We start from the raw sequence: 18,499 nt of genomic DNA, 5'->3' as shown, positions 1-18,499 counted from the left end.
CGGCAGAGCGGGTGTCCGTTCAAAGCCAGAAACACACTTCCAGGCTGCCTACCTTATCGAGGGAACGCGAATCCTCCCTGCCGCCGCCGCCACAGCTGATCTCACGAGCGGCCGCAGTGTGCAGAGGGGAGGGGAGGAGGAGACAACTACATTCCCCAAGCTCCTTCGCGCCGGAAGCCCGCCAGCACCATCCACGCCAGCGCCTGGAGGCGCATATATTCTCGGACCACCCCGGCAGAGCGGGTGTCCGTTCAAAGCCAGAAACACACTTCCAGGCTGCCTACCTTATCGAGGGAACGCGAATCCTCCCTGCCGCCGCCGCCACAGCTGATCTCACGAGCGGCCGCAGTGTGCAGAGGGGAGGGGAGGAGGAGACAACTACATTCCCCAAGCTCCTTCGCGCCGGAAGCCCGCCAGCACCATCCACGCCAGCGCCTGGAGGCGCATATATTCTCGGACCACCCCGGCAGAGCGGGTGTCCGTTCAAAGCCAGAAACACACTTCCAGGCTGCCTACCTTATCGAGGGAACGCGAATCCTCCCTGCCGCCGCCGCCACAGCTGATCTCACGAGCGGCCGCAGTGTGCAGAGGGGAGGGGAGGAGGAGACAACTACATTCCCCAAGCTCCTTCGCGCCGGAAGCCCGCCAGCACCATCCACGCCAGCGCCTGGAGGCGCATATATTCTCGGACCACCCCGGCAGAGCGGGTGTCCGTTCAAAGCCAGAAACACACTTCCAGGCTGCCTACCTTATCGAGGGAACGCGAATCCTCCCTGCCGCCGCCGCCACAGCTGATCTCACGAGCGGCCGCAGTGTGCAGAGGGGAGGGGAGGAGGAGACAACTACATTCCCCAAGCTCCTTCGCGCCGGAAGCCCGCCAGCACCATCCACGCCAGCGCCTGGAGGCGCATATATTCTCGGACCACCCCGGCAGAGCGGGTGTCCGTTCAAAGCCAGAAACACACTTCCAGGCTGCCTACCTTATCGAGGGAACGCGAATCCTCCCTGCCGCCGCCGCCACAGCTGATCTCACGAGCGGCCGCAGTGTGCAGAGGGGAGGGGAGGAGGAGACAACTACATTCCCCAAGCTCCTTCGCGCCGGAAGCCCGCCAGCACCATCCACGCCAGCGCCTGGAGGCGCATATATTCTCGGACCACCCCGGCAGAGCGGGTGTCCGTTCAAAGCCAGAAACACACTTCCAGGCTGCCTACCTTATCGAGGGAACGCGAATCCTCCCTGCCGCCGCCGCCACAGCTGATCTCACGAGCGGCCGCAGTGTGCAGAGGGGAGGGGAGGAGGAGACAACTACATTCCCCAAGCTCCTTCGCGCCGGAAGCCCGCCAGCACCATCCACGCCAGCGCCTGGAGGCGCATATATTCTCGGACCACCCCCGCGACGCGGGACGCGCGCGGGCGTAGCCGGGCTAAGCCCGGGCAAAGGGCGGGCCCTCTTAGGCCCTCAGAGGCCCGAGGAGACTGGACTGGGCCAGGGACGTTGGTCGTTTCGTCGGATAAACTTCGGACATTGTAAGCACACCATTGTTAATACTTATTATTATTCGGACAGTTAGGCAATAGTGTTATATGTAGATGTGGGTTAATTTTACATACACAACAGATATTATTATCCCCCATCCATTGCCGTAATAGGAATTCTATTGACTAACCATTACAAATGCTATGGTAATTAGTTAAATAAGTATAAAAAAATTCGTCATTATCCATTCGTGTTCAGCTACCTAGACCATATTGATATAATGTCACGTGAAACCAGAAGTAGTAAAGCTATGTCAGGTAGTTCCAAACTAACTGGAACCTTAGATGATTTTATAGTTCGTACAAATACACTGATAGATCAGGGTATTGTCCTTATGGAAAGGAGGGTCTCCCAAGATCTTGCCCAAGCAAAAAGGTCCTCAATGGGCCATATTGCTACAGCTCGCACCCCAACGCGAACCCTTGAGAATATTTCTACCAATTCTAATACACGGCATATTAATGCAGAGGTTCACGGTATTACAATGGCACTCTCCGATACTCAAGATTGTAATACTCCTGATCCACAGGGTTTGGCTATTATAGAAAGCATCTCGCTAGCCCCTCAGTCAGAAAACCAGACAGCAAACAATAATATCTCAAGAAAAGGGATAAGGGAGGGAGCAATTCCCAAAAAAATAACAAGTAGACGATTAAATAAAAAATATCCCGCTACTAAATCTACCAAGGCTTCTAAGTCAGGAAAGTGCAAAGAAAATAATATATCTAATGCAAGAGGGTCAAGGGAAGGCAAGGGCCAAGAACCGGGGAAAGGAGGAGTTGCCCCTAAGACACTACCTATGAACATTGTAGATGACAGCTTTTTAGATAACTCCTTAGCTGACATTTTATCTGTTAATCTATCAGCTGAAAGTATAGGCACAAATATAGGGAATGAAGATTCCCTTATATTGACCTTGTCAAAAATATTTAAGACCTTGCTCATTCCTATAGAAGAAAGACTAATCGGGATAGAAAAACAACTTATAGAACTGAGGAAAGAGAAAAAAGATGAATATACTAGCAATCAAAAAAAGGTAACTCAGGTTCCAGCCCCTATTAGTAATGTACAGGTATCAAAAATACTTGACAATGACATAGAAAAGGAAAGGAATACAGCCCTAAAGGTCTCTACCAACAATCCTATCATTATTGACGTAGATGAAAATAGTGCAAAGTCCATAATGACACGTGAAACAGCTAAAAAGTTGGCTCCTTGTAGTATCCCTACAAACAATAACGACATCACGCACACAGAAAAGCGCAGGAATATTAATTTACCTCCTGAAGCATGTGATTATGTAGTTATTCTAACTGGGGTTCCGGAATTAGGCTCATCAGTCTTAGAACCTTATGTGGCGCTTAAAAACAAAGTGTCACATTGGCTGAATAACAATCATCCATTACCACCAACAATAAGAAGCAATATCTTAATGGTAGAGAGGGTCCCCTGGGTAGGCCATAATAGGAAAAAAATACAAGGGGACTGTGTGATTGTATCATTTGAGGACCCTCGGTCAGTAGGACATATCTGTTCGGGAGTCCCAAGGAACAATGGTTCATTGATTGTAGCAAGACCCCTGGCTTATTTTTATCCACCAACGGAACACCAAGATAATGCATGGAGCTGGTTAAGGGACTCAAATCCAGATAGGGGTGGAATTGGGTGTGAATTTTTCGGGAACACATATCTTAAAAGATGGGAAAGGGAGGGGGATGATGGCTGGACTTTAATACAACGTAGGGCAGGGAGGCCCCAACATGCCAACTCTCAGTATCACAGAGAATGGATGGGCCCACAGTACACTCAACCTTTAATTTCTTGTTACAATAGGTTTAGTGGACTGGAGGGCATTGATTGACTCCCAATACATGGGGAAGGACACAAATCCACACCCTGTCCATTTGTTTCACCCGTAAATTCACCCGTGGCTTTAATAAGTCCCCTTAGGACACCTGATTATTCAAATGGTTCACTTCAATTACTATCAACTGGTATACAGGGGGGAAATACTATATCTAAAAAAAAACCCTTGGAAGCTCCTGAACCCACACCCAAAGTGGAACAAACAAAGCATCAAGAGGCAAACGATCCTAATAGCAATAGGTCAGGAATACCGAGAAGATTAGGTAAATCTTCATCGGCTGCTAGCTGCAGCTCAAATCAAGGCCCTTCTATGGCCAGGATTGTTTCATGGAACGTTGCAGGAGTGGGTTCAAAAACAAGTGACCCCGAATGGAACCTTTATATAAACTCCTTTGAAATATGTGTTCTACAAGAAACATGGGCTACGACAGCTAGGCATAGGGTTGGATATAGAACGTATCAGTTGGAAGCAGTTCCATCAGTAAGAGGTCGTCCATCAGGAGGGCTAATAATATGGGTTAGTGTGTCCATTAATATAGCCATACAGCAATTAAGAACCGATTCCTTAGATATACTCGGTTTAAAAATGGTTACCATTGATAATCGGATGATCCATCTCTTTAATATATATAATCGACCATGCCCATCATATAAGGAGTCACCATGTATTGACAAATTAGAATCAATACTGGATACGCTGGACCCGGAAGCAAGCACGACAATATGTGGGGATATGAACTGCAACTTTGAACCCATTGTCGGAATGAATAAATTGTATGAGGATGAAGATAATGCTAATGGCATACCATCCTTATCTAGTAATGGGACAGTTGCAGGTTCTACCCTAGCTTTCCAAATTACAAGGGTACTGGTAAGTCATGGACTGAGGGCATGTAATGGGCGTTTTCCTTCTGATAGTCCCAAGGTACCTACTTTCACGAGACGTAATTGCCAAAGTTTAATTGATTATGTTATTATTTCCATGGACTTATGGCCATATACAAAAGACTTGATGGTCAAAGATAGATTTGATAGTGATCACCATTCCTTGGAAGTTAGCTTTGCAAAGAGCTTAATACTGGGTCTGGAAGTAGATGAGGGAGGACACCAACCTGTCCCAGATAATGTTATATTAAGTAATAATCGTCGGTCCGTTAAATGGGCATACATACTGGGACAAGAAGATCTAGTGGCAAATATTTATAATTGCCTTACTAATGTATTTGACATCTATAATCCCTCCGAAAGCGAACCCGGTTTATTTCTTAAATTACATAAAGAGTTCTTTAATGAACTATTAGAACTCATGACTAGAAGACCAAAAAAAGGAATGGGTGCTGTGAAGCTGCAGCCTACAGGTAAACCATGGTTCAACAAAGAATGCCGAACAGCAAAATCAGCTTTGATAGATTCGGTCAAAAGTAAAAATGCTATGGTAATTAAAGAAAATAGGAAATTATATAATAAGGTGCTGACCAATGCAAAGTGTTCATGGGATGAGGAATTATGGTCTGGTATGCTGATGGCAGCTAAAATGAAGGACCAAAAGCTATTTTGGGAAACAGTGGCTAAGGGTAACCAAAGAGAGAAAGGTTCGAGAGAAGTTTATCTTGATGAAGCAACCTGGATAGACCATTTTACGAACCTGTACGCCGCCCAAGGGACTGCTAATGCAGTGCAGGAAGATCATGCTGTGTTGCTTACAGAGGCTGAATCTACACGTATAGTTTTTGATTTGGTGGAAACAAAAATAGCTATCAACTCTGTCAAATATGGGAAAGCTCCTGGGCTGGACAAAGTACCAGGTGATCTGTTCAAGCATGAACTAGATGTCTGGGTTCCTTACCTTAATCATCTGTGCAACATTGTTGCTGCTGGGGAGACAATTCCGGACACATGGAACGGGGCGGAAATTATTACTATTTTTAAAAAGGGCGATAGAAGCAATCCTGCTAACTATCGTCCCATAAGTCTTTTAGATATTACCCAAAAAATGTATGCTAGGCATATACCAAACCGCATAAATACCTGGTTGGAAGAAGAACAAATTTTAACGAAATATCAGGCAGGTTTCAGAGTAAAAACAGGAACCATTGACCAAGTCCTAAGGCTCTGTTGTCTGTATTGGAAATACGTTGTTATTCGTAAAGGTCATTTGTATGTGGCATTCGTAGACTTACGGGCCGCATTTGACCTTATACCGCGAGACCTTTTATGGGAATCATTGAAATCCCAGGGGATCCCGCTAGGTCTACTAAAATTGGTTATTGGACTACATATGGACAACTATGCAAAGGTGAGGTGGGGTCCTACTGGGGAACTCACAAAAGCTATCCCCATAAAAAGAGGAGTACGCCAGGGGTGTGTACTGGCGCCAACCCTATTCTCCCTGTTTGTTAACGATATACCATCTTACATGGAGTGTAGTGATAACGACGCTCCAAGACTAGGGGGTGAACGGGTTTCTTCCCTTTTGTTTGCAGATGACACCATTCTCATTTCCCAAACACCACGGGGCCTTCAAAATCTGTTAAATAGATTCCAGTCGTACTGTTCCTTGAAGGGCCTAGAAATCAATACTAAAAAAACGAAATACATGGCACTGAGCCCACATAGGAACTTCAAGAAAAATTTAATGTTAAATGGCCAGAAGCTTGATTATGTGCAGAATTTTATATATTTAGGTGTCTCTATAGACTCTTCCTTAGCTTGGAGATCGCAGCTAGAAAAGAATAAGATCATCTTCAAACAAAACTGTCTACCAATTCTTAAGAGACACAAAGAATGCTTGAATAAGGCAGTGACCCCTGCGTTAGAGATTTTCAAGTACAAAGTCCAATCAGCAGTATTATATGGGGCGGAATTATGGGGTCCTGTATGTAGACATACATTTGAAAACCTTGAGAACAAGTTTCTTAGGGGGTTGATAAAAATACCTACAAATACCCCTTTAACACCACTTCTTTTGGATCTAAACCTGAAACGAACAGATCAACATGCAATATTGAGACCATTATTGCTGTGGGTTAGATTGTGGACGACCCCAGAACTACTCAATTACAAGAACGGCCTGAAAGAAGTTATGGATCTTGATAATTGTAACAAAGTTTATTGGTTCAAGCATGTAAGAATTTGGTTAGGCACAATTGGATTAGCCCATTTTTGGAATGATCCTGAGGCTATGAATTCGTGCTCCAAGAAAATTGTTAAATCATCTTTCTGGTCATATGTGAGCAACGAATTAGTATATGCAAGAATTCATGGACCGCTAACTGAAAACTTCCTATTGTTTAAGGATGTCGCATCTTTTGAACCATTTTTAGACGAGATCCATCCGCCTTTATCAAAAACCTTGTACCTAAAATTTAGATATGGTACCCTTAGAACTAAGGCCCTTGAAAAAAGCTGGGCGAAATCAGGAAGTGATCTCTGTATTTCATGTACTCATGGTACTAAGGAAGATGATTTACACATACTTCTATTCTGCTCCAGCTATGTAATACCAAGGAAAAAGTGGATAGTACCACTCTGCCATAAAATAGGTTCTAGATCCTACAAGGAGGCTGGCAGAATTTTAAAAACTGACACCAGCCAGGTGATAGTTTTTGGAGTTAGTAGGTTTCTTCTCGCTGCTAATTTTATTAGAATAAAGTTGGGTCTACATTTTTAAAGAAAAAGATAAATCGAGGAGATACATTATTTGATATTTTCAAAAAGACCATGATATTAAAACATGTAATTGTTGCTTTATTATCCAACTAGGTATATGTGGTTGTTGCTTTTTATGAATTTCATATGAATTTTTAAGAATTCTTTTTATATAAAAAATGTCCTAGCGGTTACTGATTTAATACTATTTTAATAGTTTTTAAATTATATTTATTGTTAAATTGTATTTTTAACCTTGTAAACTTTCCGCCCGGGTAAAATGTGTTTGACAAAGATTATGAAATTAGATATTGTATACACGGATGCTATGGATATATACGAATAGGTTAGCTTATTTGACTTTTTTTTTACTGCTTTTTTTTTTATTATTTTTTCTGTGCTAGCAAATGTTAAAATGTAAGATAACAAATGTTTTTATTGCTCTTTTATGACACAAATGCGTCGAAATAAAGATTTAAATGAATTACTCACTGTGTTTCACCAGAAGTCTTCCCCACGTGCCTAGAAGCCAAAACTCTAAAAGGCTAGACTCAATCTTGCAATTAGTAACACATATAACTTCATCTTACTAACAGTGCCAGTACTATATGTAAAAAGCAATTTTAAGTACACAGAGTGTGGAGTATGGTTTATTTGCATTAGGACGTACCTGTTGCTCATAAGCAAGAAGCTGCTTGGAAAGTTGCTGTGTTGCTAAGCACATCTCATTCTGTTAAAAGAGAAAGAAACAGTTAAATTGTAACAAACTAATTAAAATGTGTACAACGTAAAGTGGCAAATGAAAGTACAACAAAGTATGCAGTCCTTCAAGTACAAACACCAGTCCTAACTAATTTTAGACCAATTTTCCTTGTTTCCCACCTAGATAAATTACTGGAAAAGTAAGGTACTAGCAGCACCGCACATTTGTGGAACTGAATGAAATCCTGGACCCTGCGCAAGCTGTCTTCAGCCCTGGTTGATCAAACACACAAAAGTTGACGGAAGGAATGCTTGCAATTAGTCTAACCACTTGCTCCTTTAACATTCCAACCCATGGATCTGTGGCCCACCATGCCACCTTAGTTTGGACCCACCCTTAGGCAAATCCGTCTTTTTCCTCTTCCAATAGGAACAGCCCCGCTCGAAATCCTAGGCCAGGCCCTCCCTGAACCAGAATAGAAGCAACTCAAGACTAGTTTTGCCTTGATTGGGGCTCCGTTCTTTTGCCCACCATCCCACCTCAGTTTGGACCTAGCCATATACAGTGCTGACCCTGATTCGATAGGAACAGTCCAGCCCGAACTGCCAGCTTCTACCTGAACCAGCACATAAGCAACTCAAGACCGGTATTGACTGTTTAGTGTTCTAAAAAAGGGTTTGGCTTTGTTTTAGTGGCACAGTGAGGTCAGGACTCATATCTGAGCATATTCTTTCCACTTAGGGTGCTATATCAAACACACAAAAGGTGCGATTGCCATTAGTTAGACAAATTGCAAGCATTTCTCCCATCACCTTTTGTATGTTTTGTCTGGATTACTTTAGTTTGTAACTAGCTAGAAACAAGATTTGAGGACTCAATTTAAAAGTAATTACAAATCCAACCTAATGGTCAAGTCAGATTTTAAGTTACTGTTTTGAATATGCCACTATTAGAAAGTTTGCATTTTTGTGTGTTTTTGTGTCAAGGGCTTGTGCTATTTCTATGTTAGGGATCCACACGCATGCTCAGCAAGTCTGTGCTGCATATGACGATGGTATTATCAATGATGTCATCAATGATGTCATGAGTGAAGTAACAAGTGAGGTCATAAGCACTGCATGGCAAGGACGTAAGTTATAGGTCACTCAGTAAACTGGTACAATTCTGTGGGATTGTCTTCTTAGTTTTTATATTATTACAAGGCTTAACTGTAATGTCACTTTAACCTTTGGATTTTTCAATTAATTTCTTGGTGTTTTAATCTAATGGAAACTTTCATATTATTACCATAGATAACTATTACGTCACTTTAACCTTTGTTTTTATCAGTGATTTTTCAACAGTTTTCTTTGCGTAAACTTCGATTCTATTACCATACTATACTGTAACAAAATTTTAACCTTGGATTTTTTTTCTGTGATTTTCTGTGGTTTTTTCAAATCATATTTTTGGTCGTATTCACCCAACTCCCTCACTGAGCATAATTTTTGCCTGTGTGCAGTAGAGGGTTGGACAGAGGTCCTAACCTGCATCCAGGCCCTAAGCACAAACCCCTGTGGGAGACCATCACCTGCTATGCATGGTCTGGAGTTGGCTGCAGGGCTTAGCCTACGACCAGGCCCTGCACCAGACCGCCGCAGGCAGCCATCCCTATGCTTACACACGACTGGTCGGTCCAGTGGAACTGAAGCGGCCAATCAGAAAACTCTATTTTTTTTTCCATTTGCAGTATTTCAGGAGTACCGCAGTACTACCCAGGACCAACTGTCCAGACACAAGTAACTAAACAGTTAAACAGATTTACACCAAATCACAAAAAACATACTGTGACGGGACACTACGGTCGGATCAGGGGGCACAAGGGGGTACGGACTGGTGGACCCCGGTATCGCGTGTTCCTAACGTTCTCCCCTCTCAACAGGACGAGTGGGCATCGGATACTGAAGACCAGCTACTATTAGCCGATGCGGTGCCCTTTAACTGGGACGATCTGGGATCACAAGCCCCTCCCCTAGACGACGTCACGCAGCCCGGGACTCCAAAAGGAGGAGGAACCAGGAAGTGGACGGACGGCGATTCCAGGAGGAAGGACGGAGACGAACGGAGAGGCGAAGGAAACGAGGACACGGACTAGGTCAGAGAACAAGAGCAGGCGGAGACCGGAGGAGAGAGAGTCGAGAGGACCAGCGGCTACGGACCCCACGAAGCGCCCGGCACGTTCCCAGGGGAGGAGCGTGGCTTGGACAGGTACGGGACCGGGTAGCGGGTTGGATGGGAAGGCGGGAGTACCCGCGTTAACCGAACGTCCTTAGTTTAATGATATTCCCCCCTATACTTTAAGTTATAAACCCCTCACCGTTACTGACACTCTAGTCGACGTTTCTGTTGCACACACTGAAGGTGATTCCTCACTCCCGGTCCCTGGTGGTAGTTGATGCGCCTGTAGAGATCGAGACTAATCTCGTCCCTTGTCTTTCTCTTCTTCTGGGCCATACCGGGAGCCAACCTCGTGACCAGAGAAAGGGCCGACAGAGGGAACCAGACCACCCGAGAGGCCCACGGAGGTCTAGACACCACGGATCCCGCCACCTTTGCGAGGGAAAGGCTAACCAGCTGGACTAAAAGAAAACTCGTATCAATAAAACCACATATACCAAGACCTTGTGTAGCGTCCCTCCTTGACACCCCGTCACACATACATTCTGAGTAAAGATCTAGTTTAAATTCTGTTCAGCCGTTTTAGCTTCTTAAAATTTCTATGGGAAATTTCATGTTGAAAAACATTTTGGGACTTCATTTTACTCGCCCTACTTGATCACCCCAACATTTTCCTGGAAGGATTCTAGTTGGATGAACTTTCTTTTTTGGAAAGTGTTCTGAAGATTCATCAAAAGGCACCAAAGCAAAAAACATGACTTTTTCTATTCTCAAATATTCGTACACCTCATATGTAGGAGCAGAGACACTAGCACAACGGTTAGAGCATGTCCCCATACCTCACATGCATCACCCAATACTTGCCATGAAGGACACTAACTCACGAATGCCAAAAACAGAATTTCCAGGAATTTGAAGCAAACTGGAGGGGGAGGGGCGGGGGGCAGGAGAGGGAGAGAGAGAGGGAGAGAGAGAGAGAGGGGGAGAGAGAGGGGGAGAGAGAGGGGGAGAGAGAGAGAGAGAGAGGGTGAGAGAGGGGGATAGAAAGAGAGAGGGTTAGAGAGGGGGATAGAAAGAGAGAGGGTGAGAGAGGGAGAGGGAGAGGGAGAGGGAGAGGGAGAGGGAGAGGGAGAGGGAGAGGGAGAGAGAGAGAGAGAGATATAGCCTGAGGATCACCTGAATCGAGACAAGAAATGGTATTCCCCTCTGGGCTCTATCCAAAGATAGAGCCCAGATGGAAAGGCTTGCATTAAAAGTATCCTACTTTTATTAGATTAGTTCTGGCATGCATTATCTTACTGTACATCAGTGGCCTTCTCTTAAGCTGTTTCTTTCCCTTTCATCCCAAGGGACCTTCTTTTGACCACATACTGTTATTGTGATGTGTTGAGTTCTTTTATGCCTCCGGAAAATGTTTAGGGTGATAGGGACATATATTGTTTTTCTATGTCTGAACGCTTCTAAAGTGAGGTTACCTAGCTTGAACTAATTTGTACCTTCAGGCCCTGTAAAGACCTCAATAGTGGAGTTATGTGAACATGGAGAACAATCTGGCAGCAGAGAGTAGCACAGCCTTCACAGATGCAAAGATGCTTCGGGGTGCTCCGATGAAAAGGGCATTTCCACTGTCAATTAAGGAATTTACCACAACCTGAACTGTAGCACGTAACTCTTTTTCAGTTAATGATTGTGTCTTTTTAAGGTGAACGGGGCAGGTCTGACTGATTTTACAGTGTGCTCAATGTGTGTCTTCAAAAGAGGCTTAAAAAGCCAAGTGATCTGACTTCTTCGGGACGTTTGGGAGAAAATGCACCCATTTTTATTTTCTCATGCGAAGTTGTATGAAACTTCAGTTGGTGCTCTTCAGCAAAAAATATGAATTCAGTCTTTTCTAAGTTTGACATTTAGTTTCAGTGTCATGAACCGAGTTATGGAGCCAATGATGTGGCAAAGGATGACGACAATATTCCTCCAATCTCGCATCTAAAGAGAGAAGGGAATGCAAAAAGATGGTAGTCTCACAGCCACAATGAGTTCTGGGGAAATGGGGGTAGGGAAATCGAGAGAAATACTTGATATGGCACACAGGTTTGTTCTAAATTTCGCACTCATCAATCACCTAGCTACGAGCTACTGCTAATTATCATATATTGATTCAATGGTTCATATACTGTGCCCGTGTGGTTGAACTTCGAGGAGTTCCCTATGTTTGCTTACCTGATGCTCTGGTCAAGGGCAATGTGATGACGCCTATGACCAAGGAGCACCAGCAGCTAACACATGAGTGGAATGCCAAATAGAATAGAAGCACTACTTATTAATTGGGGAACAAATCCTTCAAAGACTAAGGAGATAGAAGAAAACCAAGAGAGAGAGGGAAGGAAAATAAAGCAAAAGTCTAGGAAAACTTAATACAACTAAAATCTGAGGGAAGGCCAACAACCAAAGAAGCTTCGATGCAGCTTCTTCAGTTCAGCTGACTCAAAGTAAGCTCACCTGGAAGCACTGATATGGCACCTACTGTTCTTCTATTGGTCTTTCACCTGCTCCTAATCTGGAAACGCCCTACACGTTTTGCCTCCCCAGCCACAACAGGCCTGGCTTCAACTTTCTCCACTCTCTTAGTACTTGTTGTTATATTCTTTGTTTTCCTACCAACTTTTACCATTCTACTGCTTTCCTTAGTTGTCTTTGCTGTTATCGTGTGTTCCTTTCCCCTCAACCCTCTTCCTGCTCTCATATGTGTCCTTGGAATGTTGAGGTGCTGTCACTTTTGACAGGACAGCTTTGTCAGTTGAACTGAGAGTGTAATGATGGAACAATAAAGCTTAGCTGGTATTTTTATCGGAGTAGTCTTCATTTTTTTTTCTCAACTCTAGCACTTAGTCTCTCTGTAGGGGATGGCTCTCTACCACCACCCCTCTTTATTGGTGTCAGGCACTGTTCCTACCCTGTACCTACTAGGGAGCAATGTCCTGAGGTGTCCATCTTTATACATATGGATGCTGTATCAATACATTATGAATACCGAGACAGCCATTTTCTGTGGTACCCATCAAAAACAGATTGTTTTATTGATGTGCCAGGCAGCTTCTCACTTTCAGCTAAGGTGAGGTATCCATCCACCGCTTAATTTCCCTGCATTACATTTGCTGGAGTTCCAGAAGTGACTGAGGTGTCTGAGTCCTGCTTCCTGCTTGCACAACTTCCTGCTGTTCATGAGGCAAAACAGCTCCCATGTCATCTCCTCTAAAGTGGCATGTCTCTTTTGAACTGCATTGTTATAGTGGTGTTTCACCTTATATTTCAACCGTCACTTGTGTCTTCCCTCCAGTCTGCCTCTCAGTCTGTGCTTCTTTTTCCGGACACAGCTCTCTCACAGAGCTCCAAGTGTACCCTTCACTCTAAGTGCTGAAAAACTCTTTACAGTTCAATTGTGTGGGCAGTCTGCCCCTCAATGCTTAGTATAGGCTGAAGGAGTCCTCAGGAGCTGTTCTTCAACTGATGCTTAACCCCTGTTCTTTGCCAACTCATGCACCACTGTTGCTACCATAGCTGCTAAAACAGCACTTTCTATTAGAATAATTTAGATAAAAGTTAATGAGAATCTTTAAGACCAAAAAATATGTGGTGGCAAGGGACCTGAAGCACAACTTGATGTCTATCAAATGACATTTAAAAAGTTGGAGGAACAGCCTAAATAGAATCCTTGAGAGAGACATTCTTTGGCATGGCACAAAGTAGGAACAAAAGAGTATTGATATATGTTGCTGTGCTCAGATGTCTGTCCTGCACTTGCAGTGTTGACCCACTTGCTCATTTTCTCATTCGTGACCAGCTAGTTTGTTGTACAAACAATCCAGACATTCAGGAAAAGCTATTAGCCAAAAATACGGATTTGACGGAAGGAACTGACATACCAAAAAGTTTGGAACATCCATCGGACTGTGCAAACTAAATGAAAATTTCCACAGACACGGTCAGCGTCATCCAAAAATTCAAAAATGTAGAATCACCATACGCTAATAAAGATAATCCCCATCCTTTAGTACATTCCTTGACACGATCTGCTTAATATAAGGACACGTGCAAATGCTACATAATTGGCAGAGCCAATCACTTAGCCAATAACTCTTGCTGTCAAGCCAAAAAAGGAAATTGCAGCTAATGTGGCATGAAAGGTCATTTCACGAGAGTTTGCAAGGAGCAGGCAACCAGGAATGGTTACTGTGGCAGAAGAAAAGAAGAAGCTTGTTTTCCAATTTGTGGAAAACAATCACAAACTAACTCTACCGAGCTGTGAAATTTTGTTGGACAACAAGTATGCAACTGTCTTTGAAGATTCATGTTCTCCTTTCACCCTGTCAACCAACAAAATATTTGTTCAAAAGTTTGGGCAGAGTAATTGCAGGCTTGTGTGTCCAGATATCAACCAAAGAGTAGGGCTCATTTAACAGAGATACCATTCCTCTAGAAGGGATTATAAAAATGTGCATATCTTTCTAGCGTATGTCCACAGTAGGAAACAAATGTATGTGTCTGAGAAGGGATCCCATTTCATAGTCTGGCAACACCAGAAAGAACTTAGAACTAAATTTGATCTTGTGGCCCAGTTCTTTTGGTGGAAACCTCGGTTTATGGTAACTATGTTTGCAATGAATTTCCTGAGGTATTTTCAGAAAAGCTAGGTTTATTAAATAACTATTAACACTATATAAAAATGAATGTTATACTAAGCCAATTGTGCACAACATTAGCCCTTTTCCCACCTCATGCAGGCTCCACCATAGGAAGAACTGGACAAACTTTTACTACAAGGTATTACACAACCCATCGAGAATTCAGAGTAGCTTGCCTCAATTGTAGAGGCCACCAAAGCTAATAGGAAAGAAGTTCGGATCTGTATAGATCTATGTGACCTCACTTACATTAGTCATAGAGTTAATCAGAGCCCACCAGGCAGACTACAAGAAGAGGTGTAATGTAAAATACAATGAGAAGGTTCCCCAGGTGAAAGCAGAAGACTGGATATTGGTAAAAAAAAAAAACACTGAGTGAGGAAGGGAGACATCGGTTCCTTTTCCAAAGCTCTCAAAGTGTGGAGTGCAGGACGAAATGTTATAACCACTCCACAAGGAATTTTCAACTTGCTTGTTAAAGTGGTGACAAAATGAACAAAAGGTGCTGATCTTTGTGCATCTCCAGGATAAAAAAAGCACCTTGGCAACACAATTTTGTAATGTGATGACTCTATCCCATTCCTCCTTCCCTTAGGATTTAATAATCCAGGTACTCGCGAAACCCCAAAAGCAGCATAAAGAAAATAGAGAATGCTGTTAGATTCCACAAAGGGAAAGCGTCATTTAAAAACTAGTTGCTCTAGAATTGTGGAAGAGGGAGATGGGTTGTTTGGTGGTAAAGTTGGCTTCTTTAGGAGAGATTTTACCATTGCAGCTTTACACTCGTGGCACACTGCATTGTTTTAAAGATAGATTAAACATAGAGGCAATTCTATCAGCCAAAACACAGATTAGGAGCTTCATGAATTTGGTGAGACAGATATCATTTGGGAAGCCAGAGGACCTGGGTAGAGTTAGGTGTGGATTACTTATTTCGTGGATATCTCTCCAAAACAAGAGAATCTATTTCGGGGATTGGGAAGAGGGGAGAGTACATCAGTGAAATGTTCTTTTTCCATTTCAGAATGTATTTGTATAATCATCTCAAGCTTGGTTGCAAACAATTTAGAAAGCTGGTCACATAATTCATACGATGAAGGGAGCAGGATTTGAGAATGGGTGGGAGATCACTGATTACATAAATCAGTTCTCGCATCTTGTTGGGGGCTTGAGAAATGAATTGCATGTAATAGTTGTGTTTTGTCAATCGTATTTGATGTTTGTAGTTGAGAGTGCTTGAATAATTGTTTTTCTTTTGTAGGTGTTTTTTTAAGTTTGCGCTGTTTTAAAGATCTGCAAACTAATAGTTTGAGGATGACTATCTGAGGGATGGACCAGTGTTGTTCCGGGGATGGGCATTAATAACATTTTGTGGTCTTGACTAGAAGAAAAGTGACCAGTAGGACGGTCATAACCTAGATGATGCTTGCTACTGCACTGTTGATTTCTACTACCAATTTACTGCCTGGAGTCAGGTGAGGCAGAAGAAAGGATGGGCTATTAGATGAACATGTGAGAGGTGGAGTGATTTCCAGTTTCCTGTTTTAAGAAAAGTTTTTCATGAATTTAACATTTTTAGTTTGTGATACCTTTTGGCTAAAAGGAATGGCTACATTGTCAATTCATGAAGATAGGCTACTTTCTAGGGTAGTTTATAAAGGTAAGACAAACATACTATTTAAAAGATGGTCTTACTGGCAAGTTGGAGACTCATTTAAAAGAATGAAGTTTTAGATTTCAAAGTCTTTGCTAAAACTGAATGAAACAGTTTACTTCCTGTGAAACTGCATGTTAGTGTCACCAGGAATGATGATGTGCTCCTTCTTTAGAGTGAAATTCCTGATCATTTTGACTAGTGTCAAGGACATCATTTTTGGGGGCAGGCTGTAAATAAGGAGACTTACTAATACAAAGCCTATTTTGAATTCACCTGCAGATACATTGCCTGAAATTTGAGGATCTTCTTTTTTTCTAACTGACTTTTGTAAAGGATGATTATTCCGCCACTTGTTTAATAGGTACAATTAAAGCTAACCATGGAAAAATTGGGAGGTAGAAGTTCATCTAGTGGATTATATGTTCTTGTACTCAGATTTCCGTGAGACAACATCATTCCAAGTTGTGGATTTCGCAGGGGTCAGCAATTTCAACACAATGTTTAGCAGCTGACCTAACATTACACAAGATTGCTTTAGTAAACACTACGATTGTGGGTTGTAACAAAACTGAATACAGACTAGTAAAAATGAACGAGCAGAAGAGGGACATTTGTCCAATTTAGAAGCAAGTTCGGTTCATCTGTGGGATTTCATTAAGAGCTGAGGAAAGACTGAGGATTTCGGGGGGTCATACTACAGAAAATAATTCCCTGAAACGATCCTGCTGTATAATGAAGGGAACGTAGGGAAGGTCTGCAGGTACCTGTGGGTTGAGGCGCTATGGTGATTGTTGCTGAGACCAAGTATGGAATTCGAGAGGCAGCAATGAGGGTGGCATTTGATACAGATGGACTTGCTATTGGCGTAACTTTGGCGTGCTGGTGTTCCAGCCGCATACCATCCTCCGCGAAATGGGGAAGTGGGGTGTGGCACCTTGGAGGTGATTTCCAGCACCCTCTTCCAATCCATGTCAGACAATGGCATCCCCAAGTCATCTTACCAGCGCTGTTGCATCAGGTGAAACAGAATAAAATGATGAGTGCTGGGGAAACAGCAAGAAAGAGCTACCATCACTGAATGTGTACGTTTACTAGAGAAAGAATAAAAACACGTGTCATTCTTGTGTAGCCGGAACAGGCAAAACAGAGCCCAACTAATTTGTGAAGGGCAACAATTGGAATTTCAAAATAATAGAACGTAACGAATAAAACAGGCCACACCTGTATGTGCTTCAGAGCAGAGAGCTACATGAAGACTCAGTTTGCAGAAGACCAGTTGCCGAACAAAGGGGAAGAAATTAAATGGATGTGTAATCACAAAAATCTCTTGCAAAATTTAAACCAACAGTGTGCTAAACATGTGTAAATCCTTATTTTTATTTTTTGTAACCGAATTAAATATTAATGATGGGAACCACATGCCACTAAAGAGTGCAGATTCCTGCGCCGAGTAGCAAACTAAATCAATCTAATGTAAAAACTACACAATAGACAAAAAACTCGAATTTAGGAATGCCTCAGAAAAAGAATTCCATATGAAGCACCTCTATGACAAAAAAAAAACAGGTTACTAGCAATTCAGCAATTTAAAGCACAAATCACTTGTCCAGGTGAACAAGTATAGTATCCAGTTCCAGAAATGTATGATGGGCTACACGAATCAGGGCAAGGCGGTAGAAAATAATAGAAGGAACTAGAGCTTACCTTACCACCACAGTGAAAGCAAAGAAAAGAAAAAAACAATATCGTACATATATGTACAAGCATATGGCTTGTAAATGTATAAAGATTGTATAGACACAATAGTGGATTTAGAGCGTGAAACAACTCAGTACCACCTATACAATCAAAGAGTGAACAATGATTGTACAGTCCTATTATTTATGTTCGGACCAGTATTAGCGAAGATTAGCCAATCAATCCATCGACATTCCAGGAGCATCAAAGTCCGAAAAATGTTAGTTACTTTTTCAGTACTATGGACTTGCTCAATCACTTGCCACTTGATTTGCCATTCTGGGCGACCCACTTGTTGATAGTGTTCCACCAGGGGTGCCTTTGTGATGTCACAGCGTATTTGGCTTCGATGCTGTAAGATCCTGCAGCGAATGTGATGCATAGTCATACCAACGTAAATTTAGCCACAGGGGCACCATGAGGCATAAATAACATTTTGAGAGTTACAATTAGTATGGCAAGCCACGGTTAAATGTACATTTAGGTGTTGAAACACTTTAGTATCAAATGTAAA

General features: G+C 42.8%; 1 protein-coding gene across 3 annotated transcripts in view; it reads right to left on the bottom strand.

The window, feature by feature from the left end:
* Positions 1–18,499, bottom strand: part of APPL2 (adaptor protein, phosphotyrosine interacting with PH domain and leucine zipper 2) — a 668,813-nt gene that overhangs the window by 457,289 nt on the left and 193,025 nt on the right. For all 3 annotated transcript variants that reach the window (XM_085653220.1, XM_085653222.1, XM_085653221.1), the window contains exon 3: positions 7,723–7,782. In XM_085653220.1, the coding sequence (XP_085509346.1) occupies positions 7,723–7,782 (60 nt within the window). The remainder of the gene's footprint in view (positions 1–7,722; positions 7,783–18,499) is intronic.

Source organism: Triturus cristatus, chromosome 4_1 (assembly GCF_964204655.1).
Source record: "Triturus cristatus chromosome 4_1, aTriCri1.1, whole genome shotgun sequence".
In the NCBI taxonomy this organism is placed as follows: Eukaryota; Metazoa; Chordata; class Amphibia; order Caudata; family Salamandridae; genus Triturus; species Triturus cristatus.
Note: the sequence above shows the minus strand (reverse complement) of the source record. Positions and strands in the feature narration are given on the sequence as shown.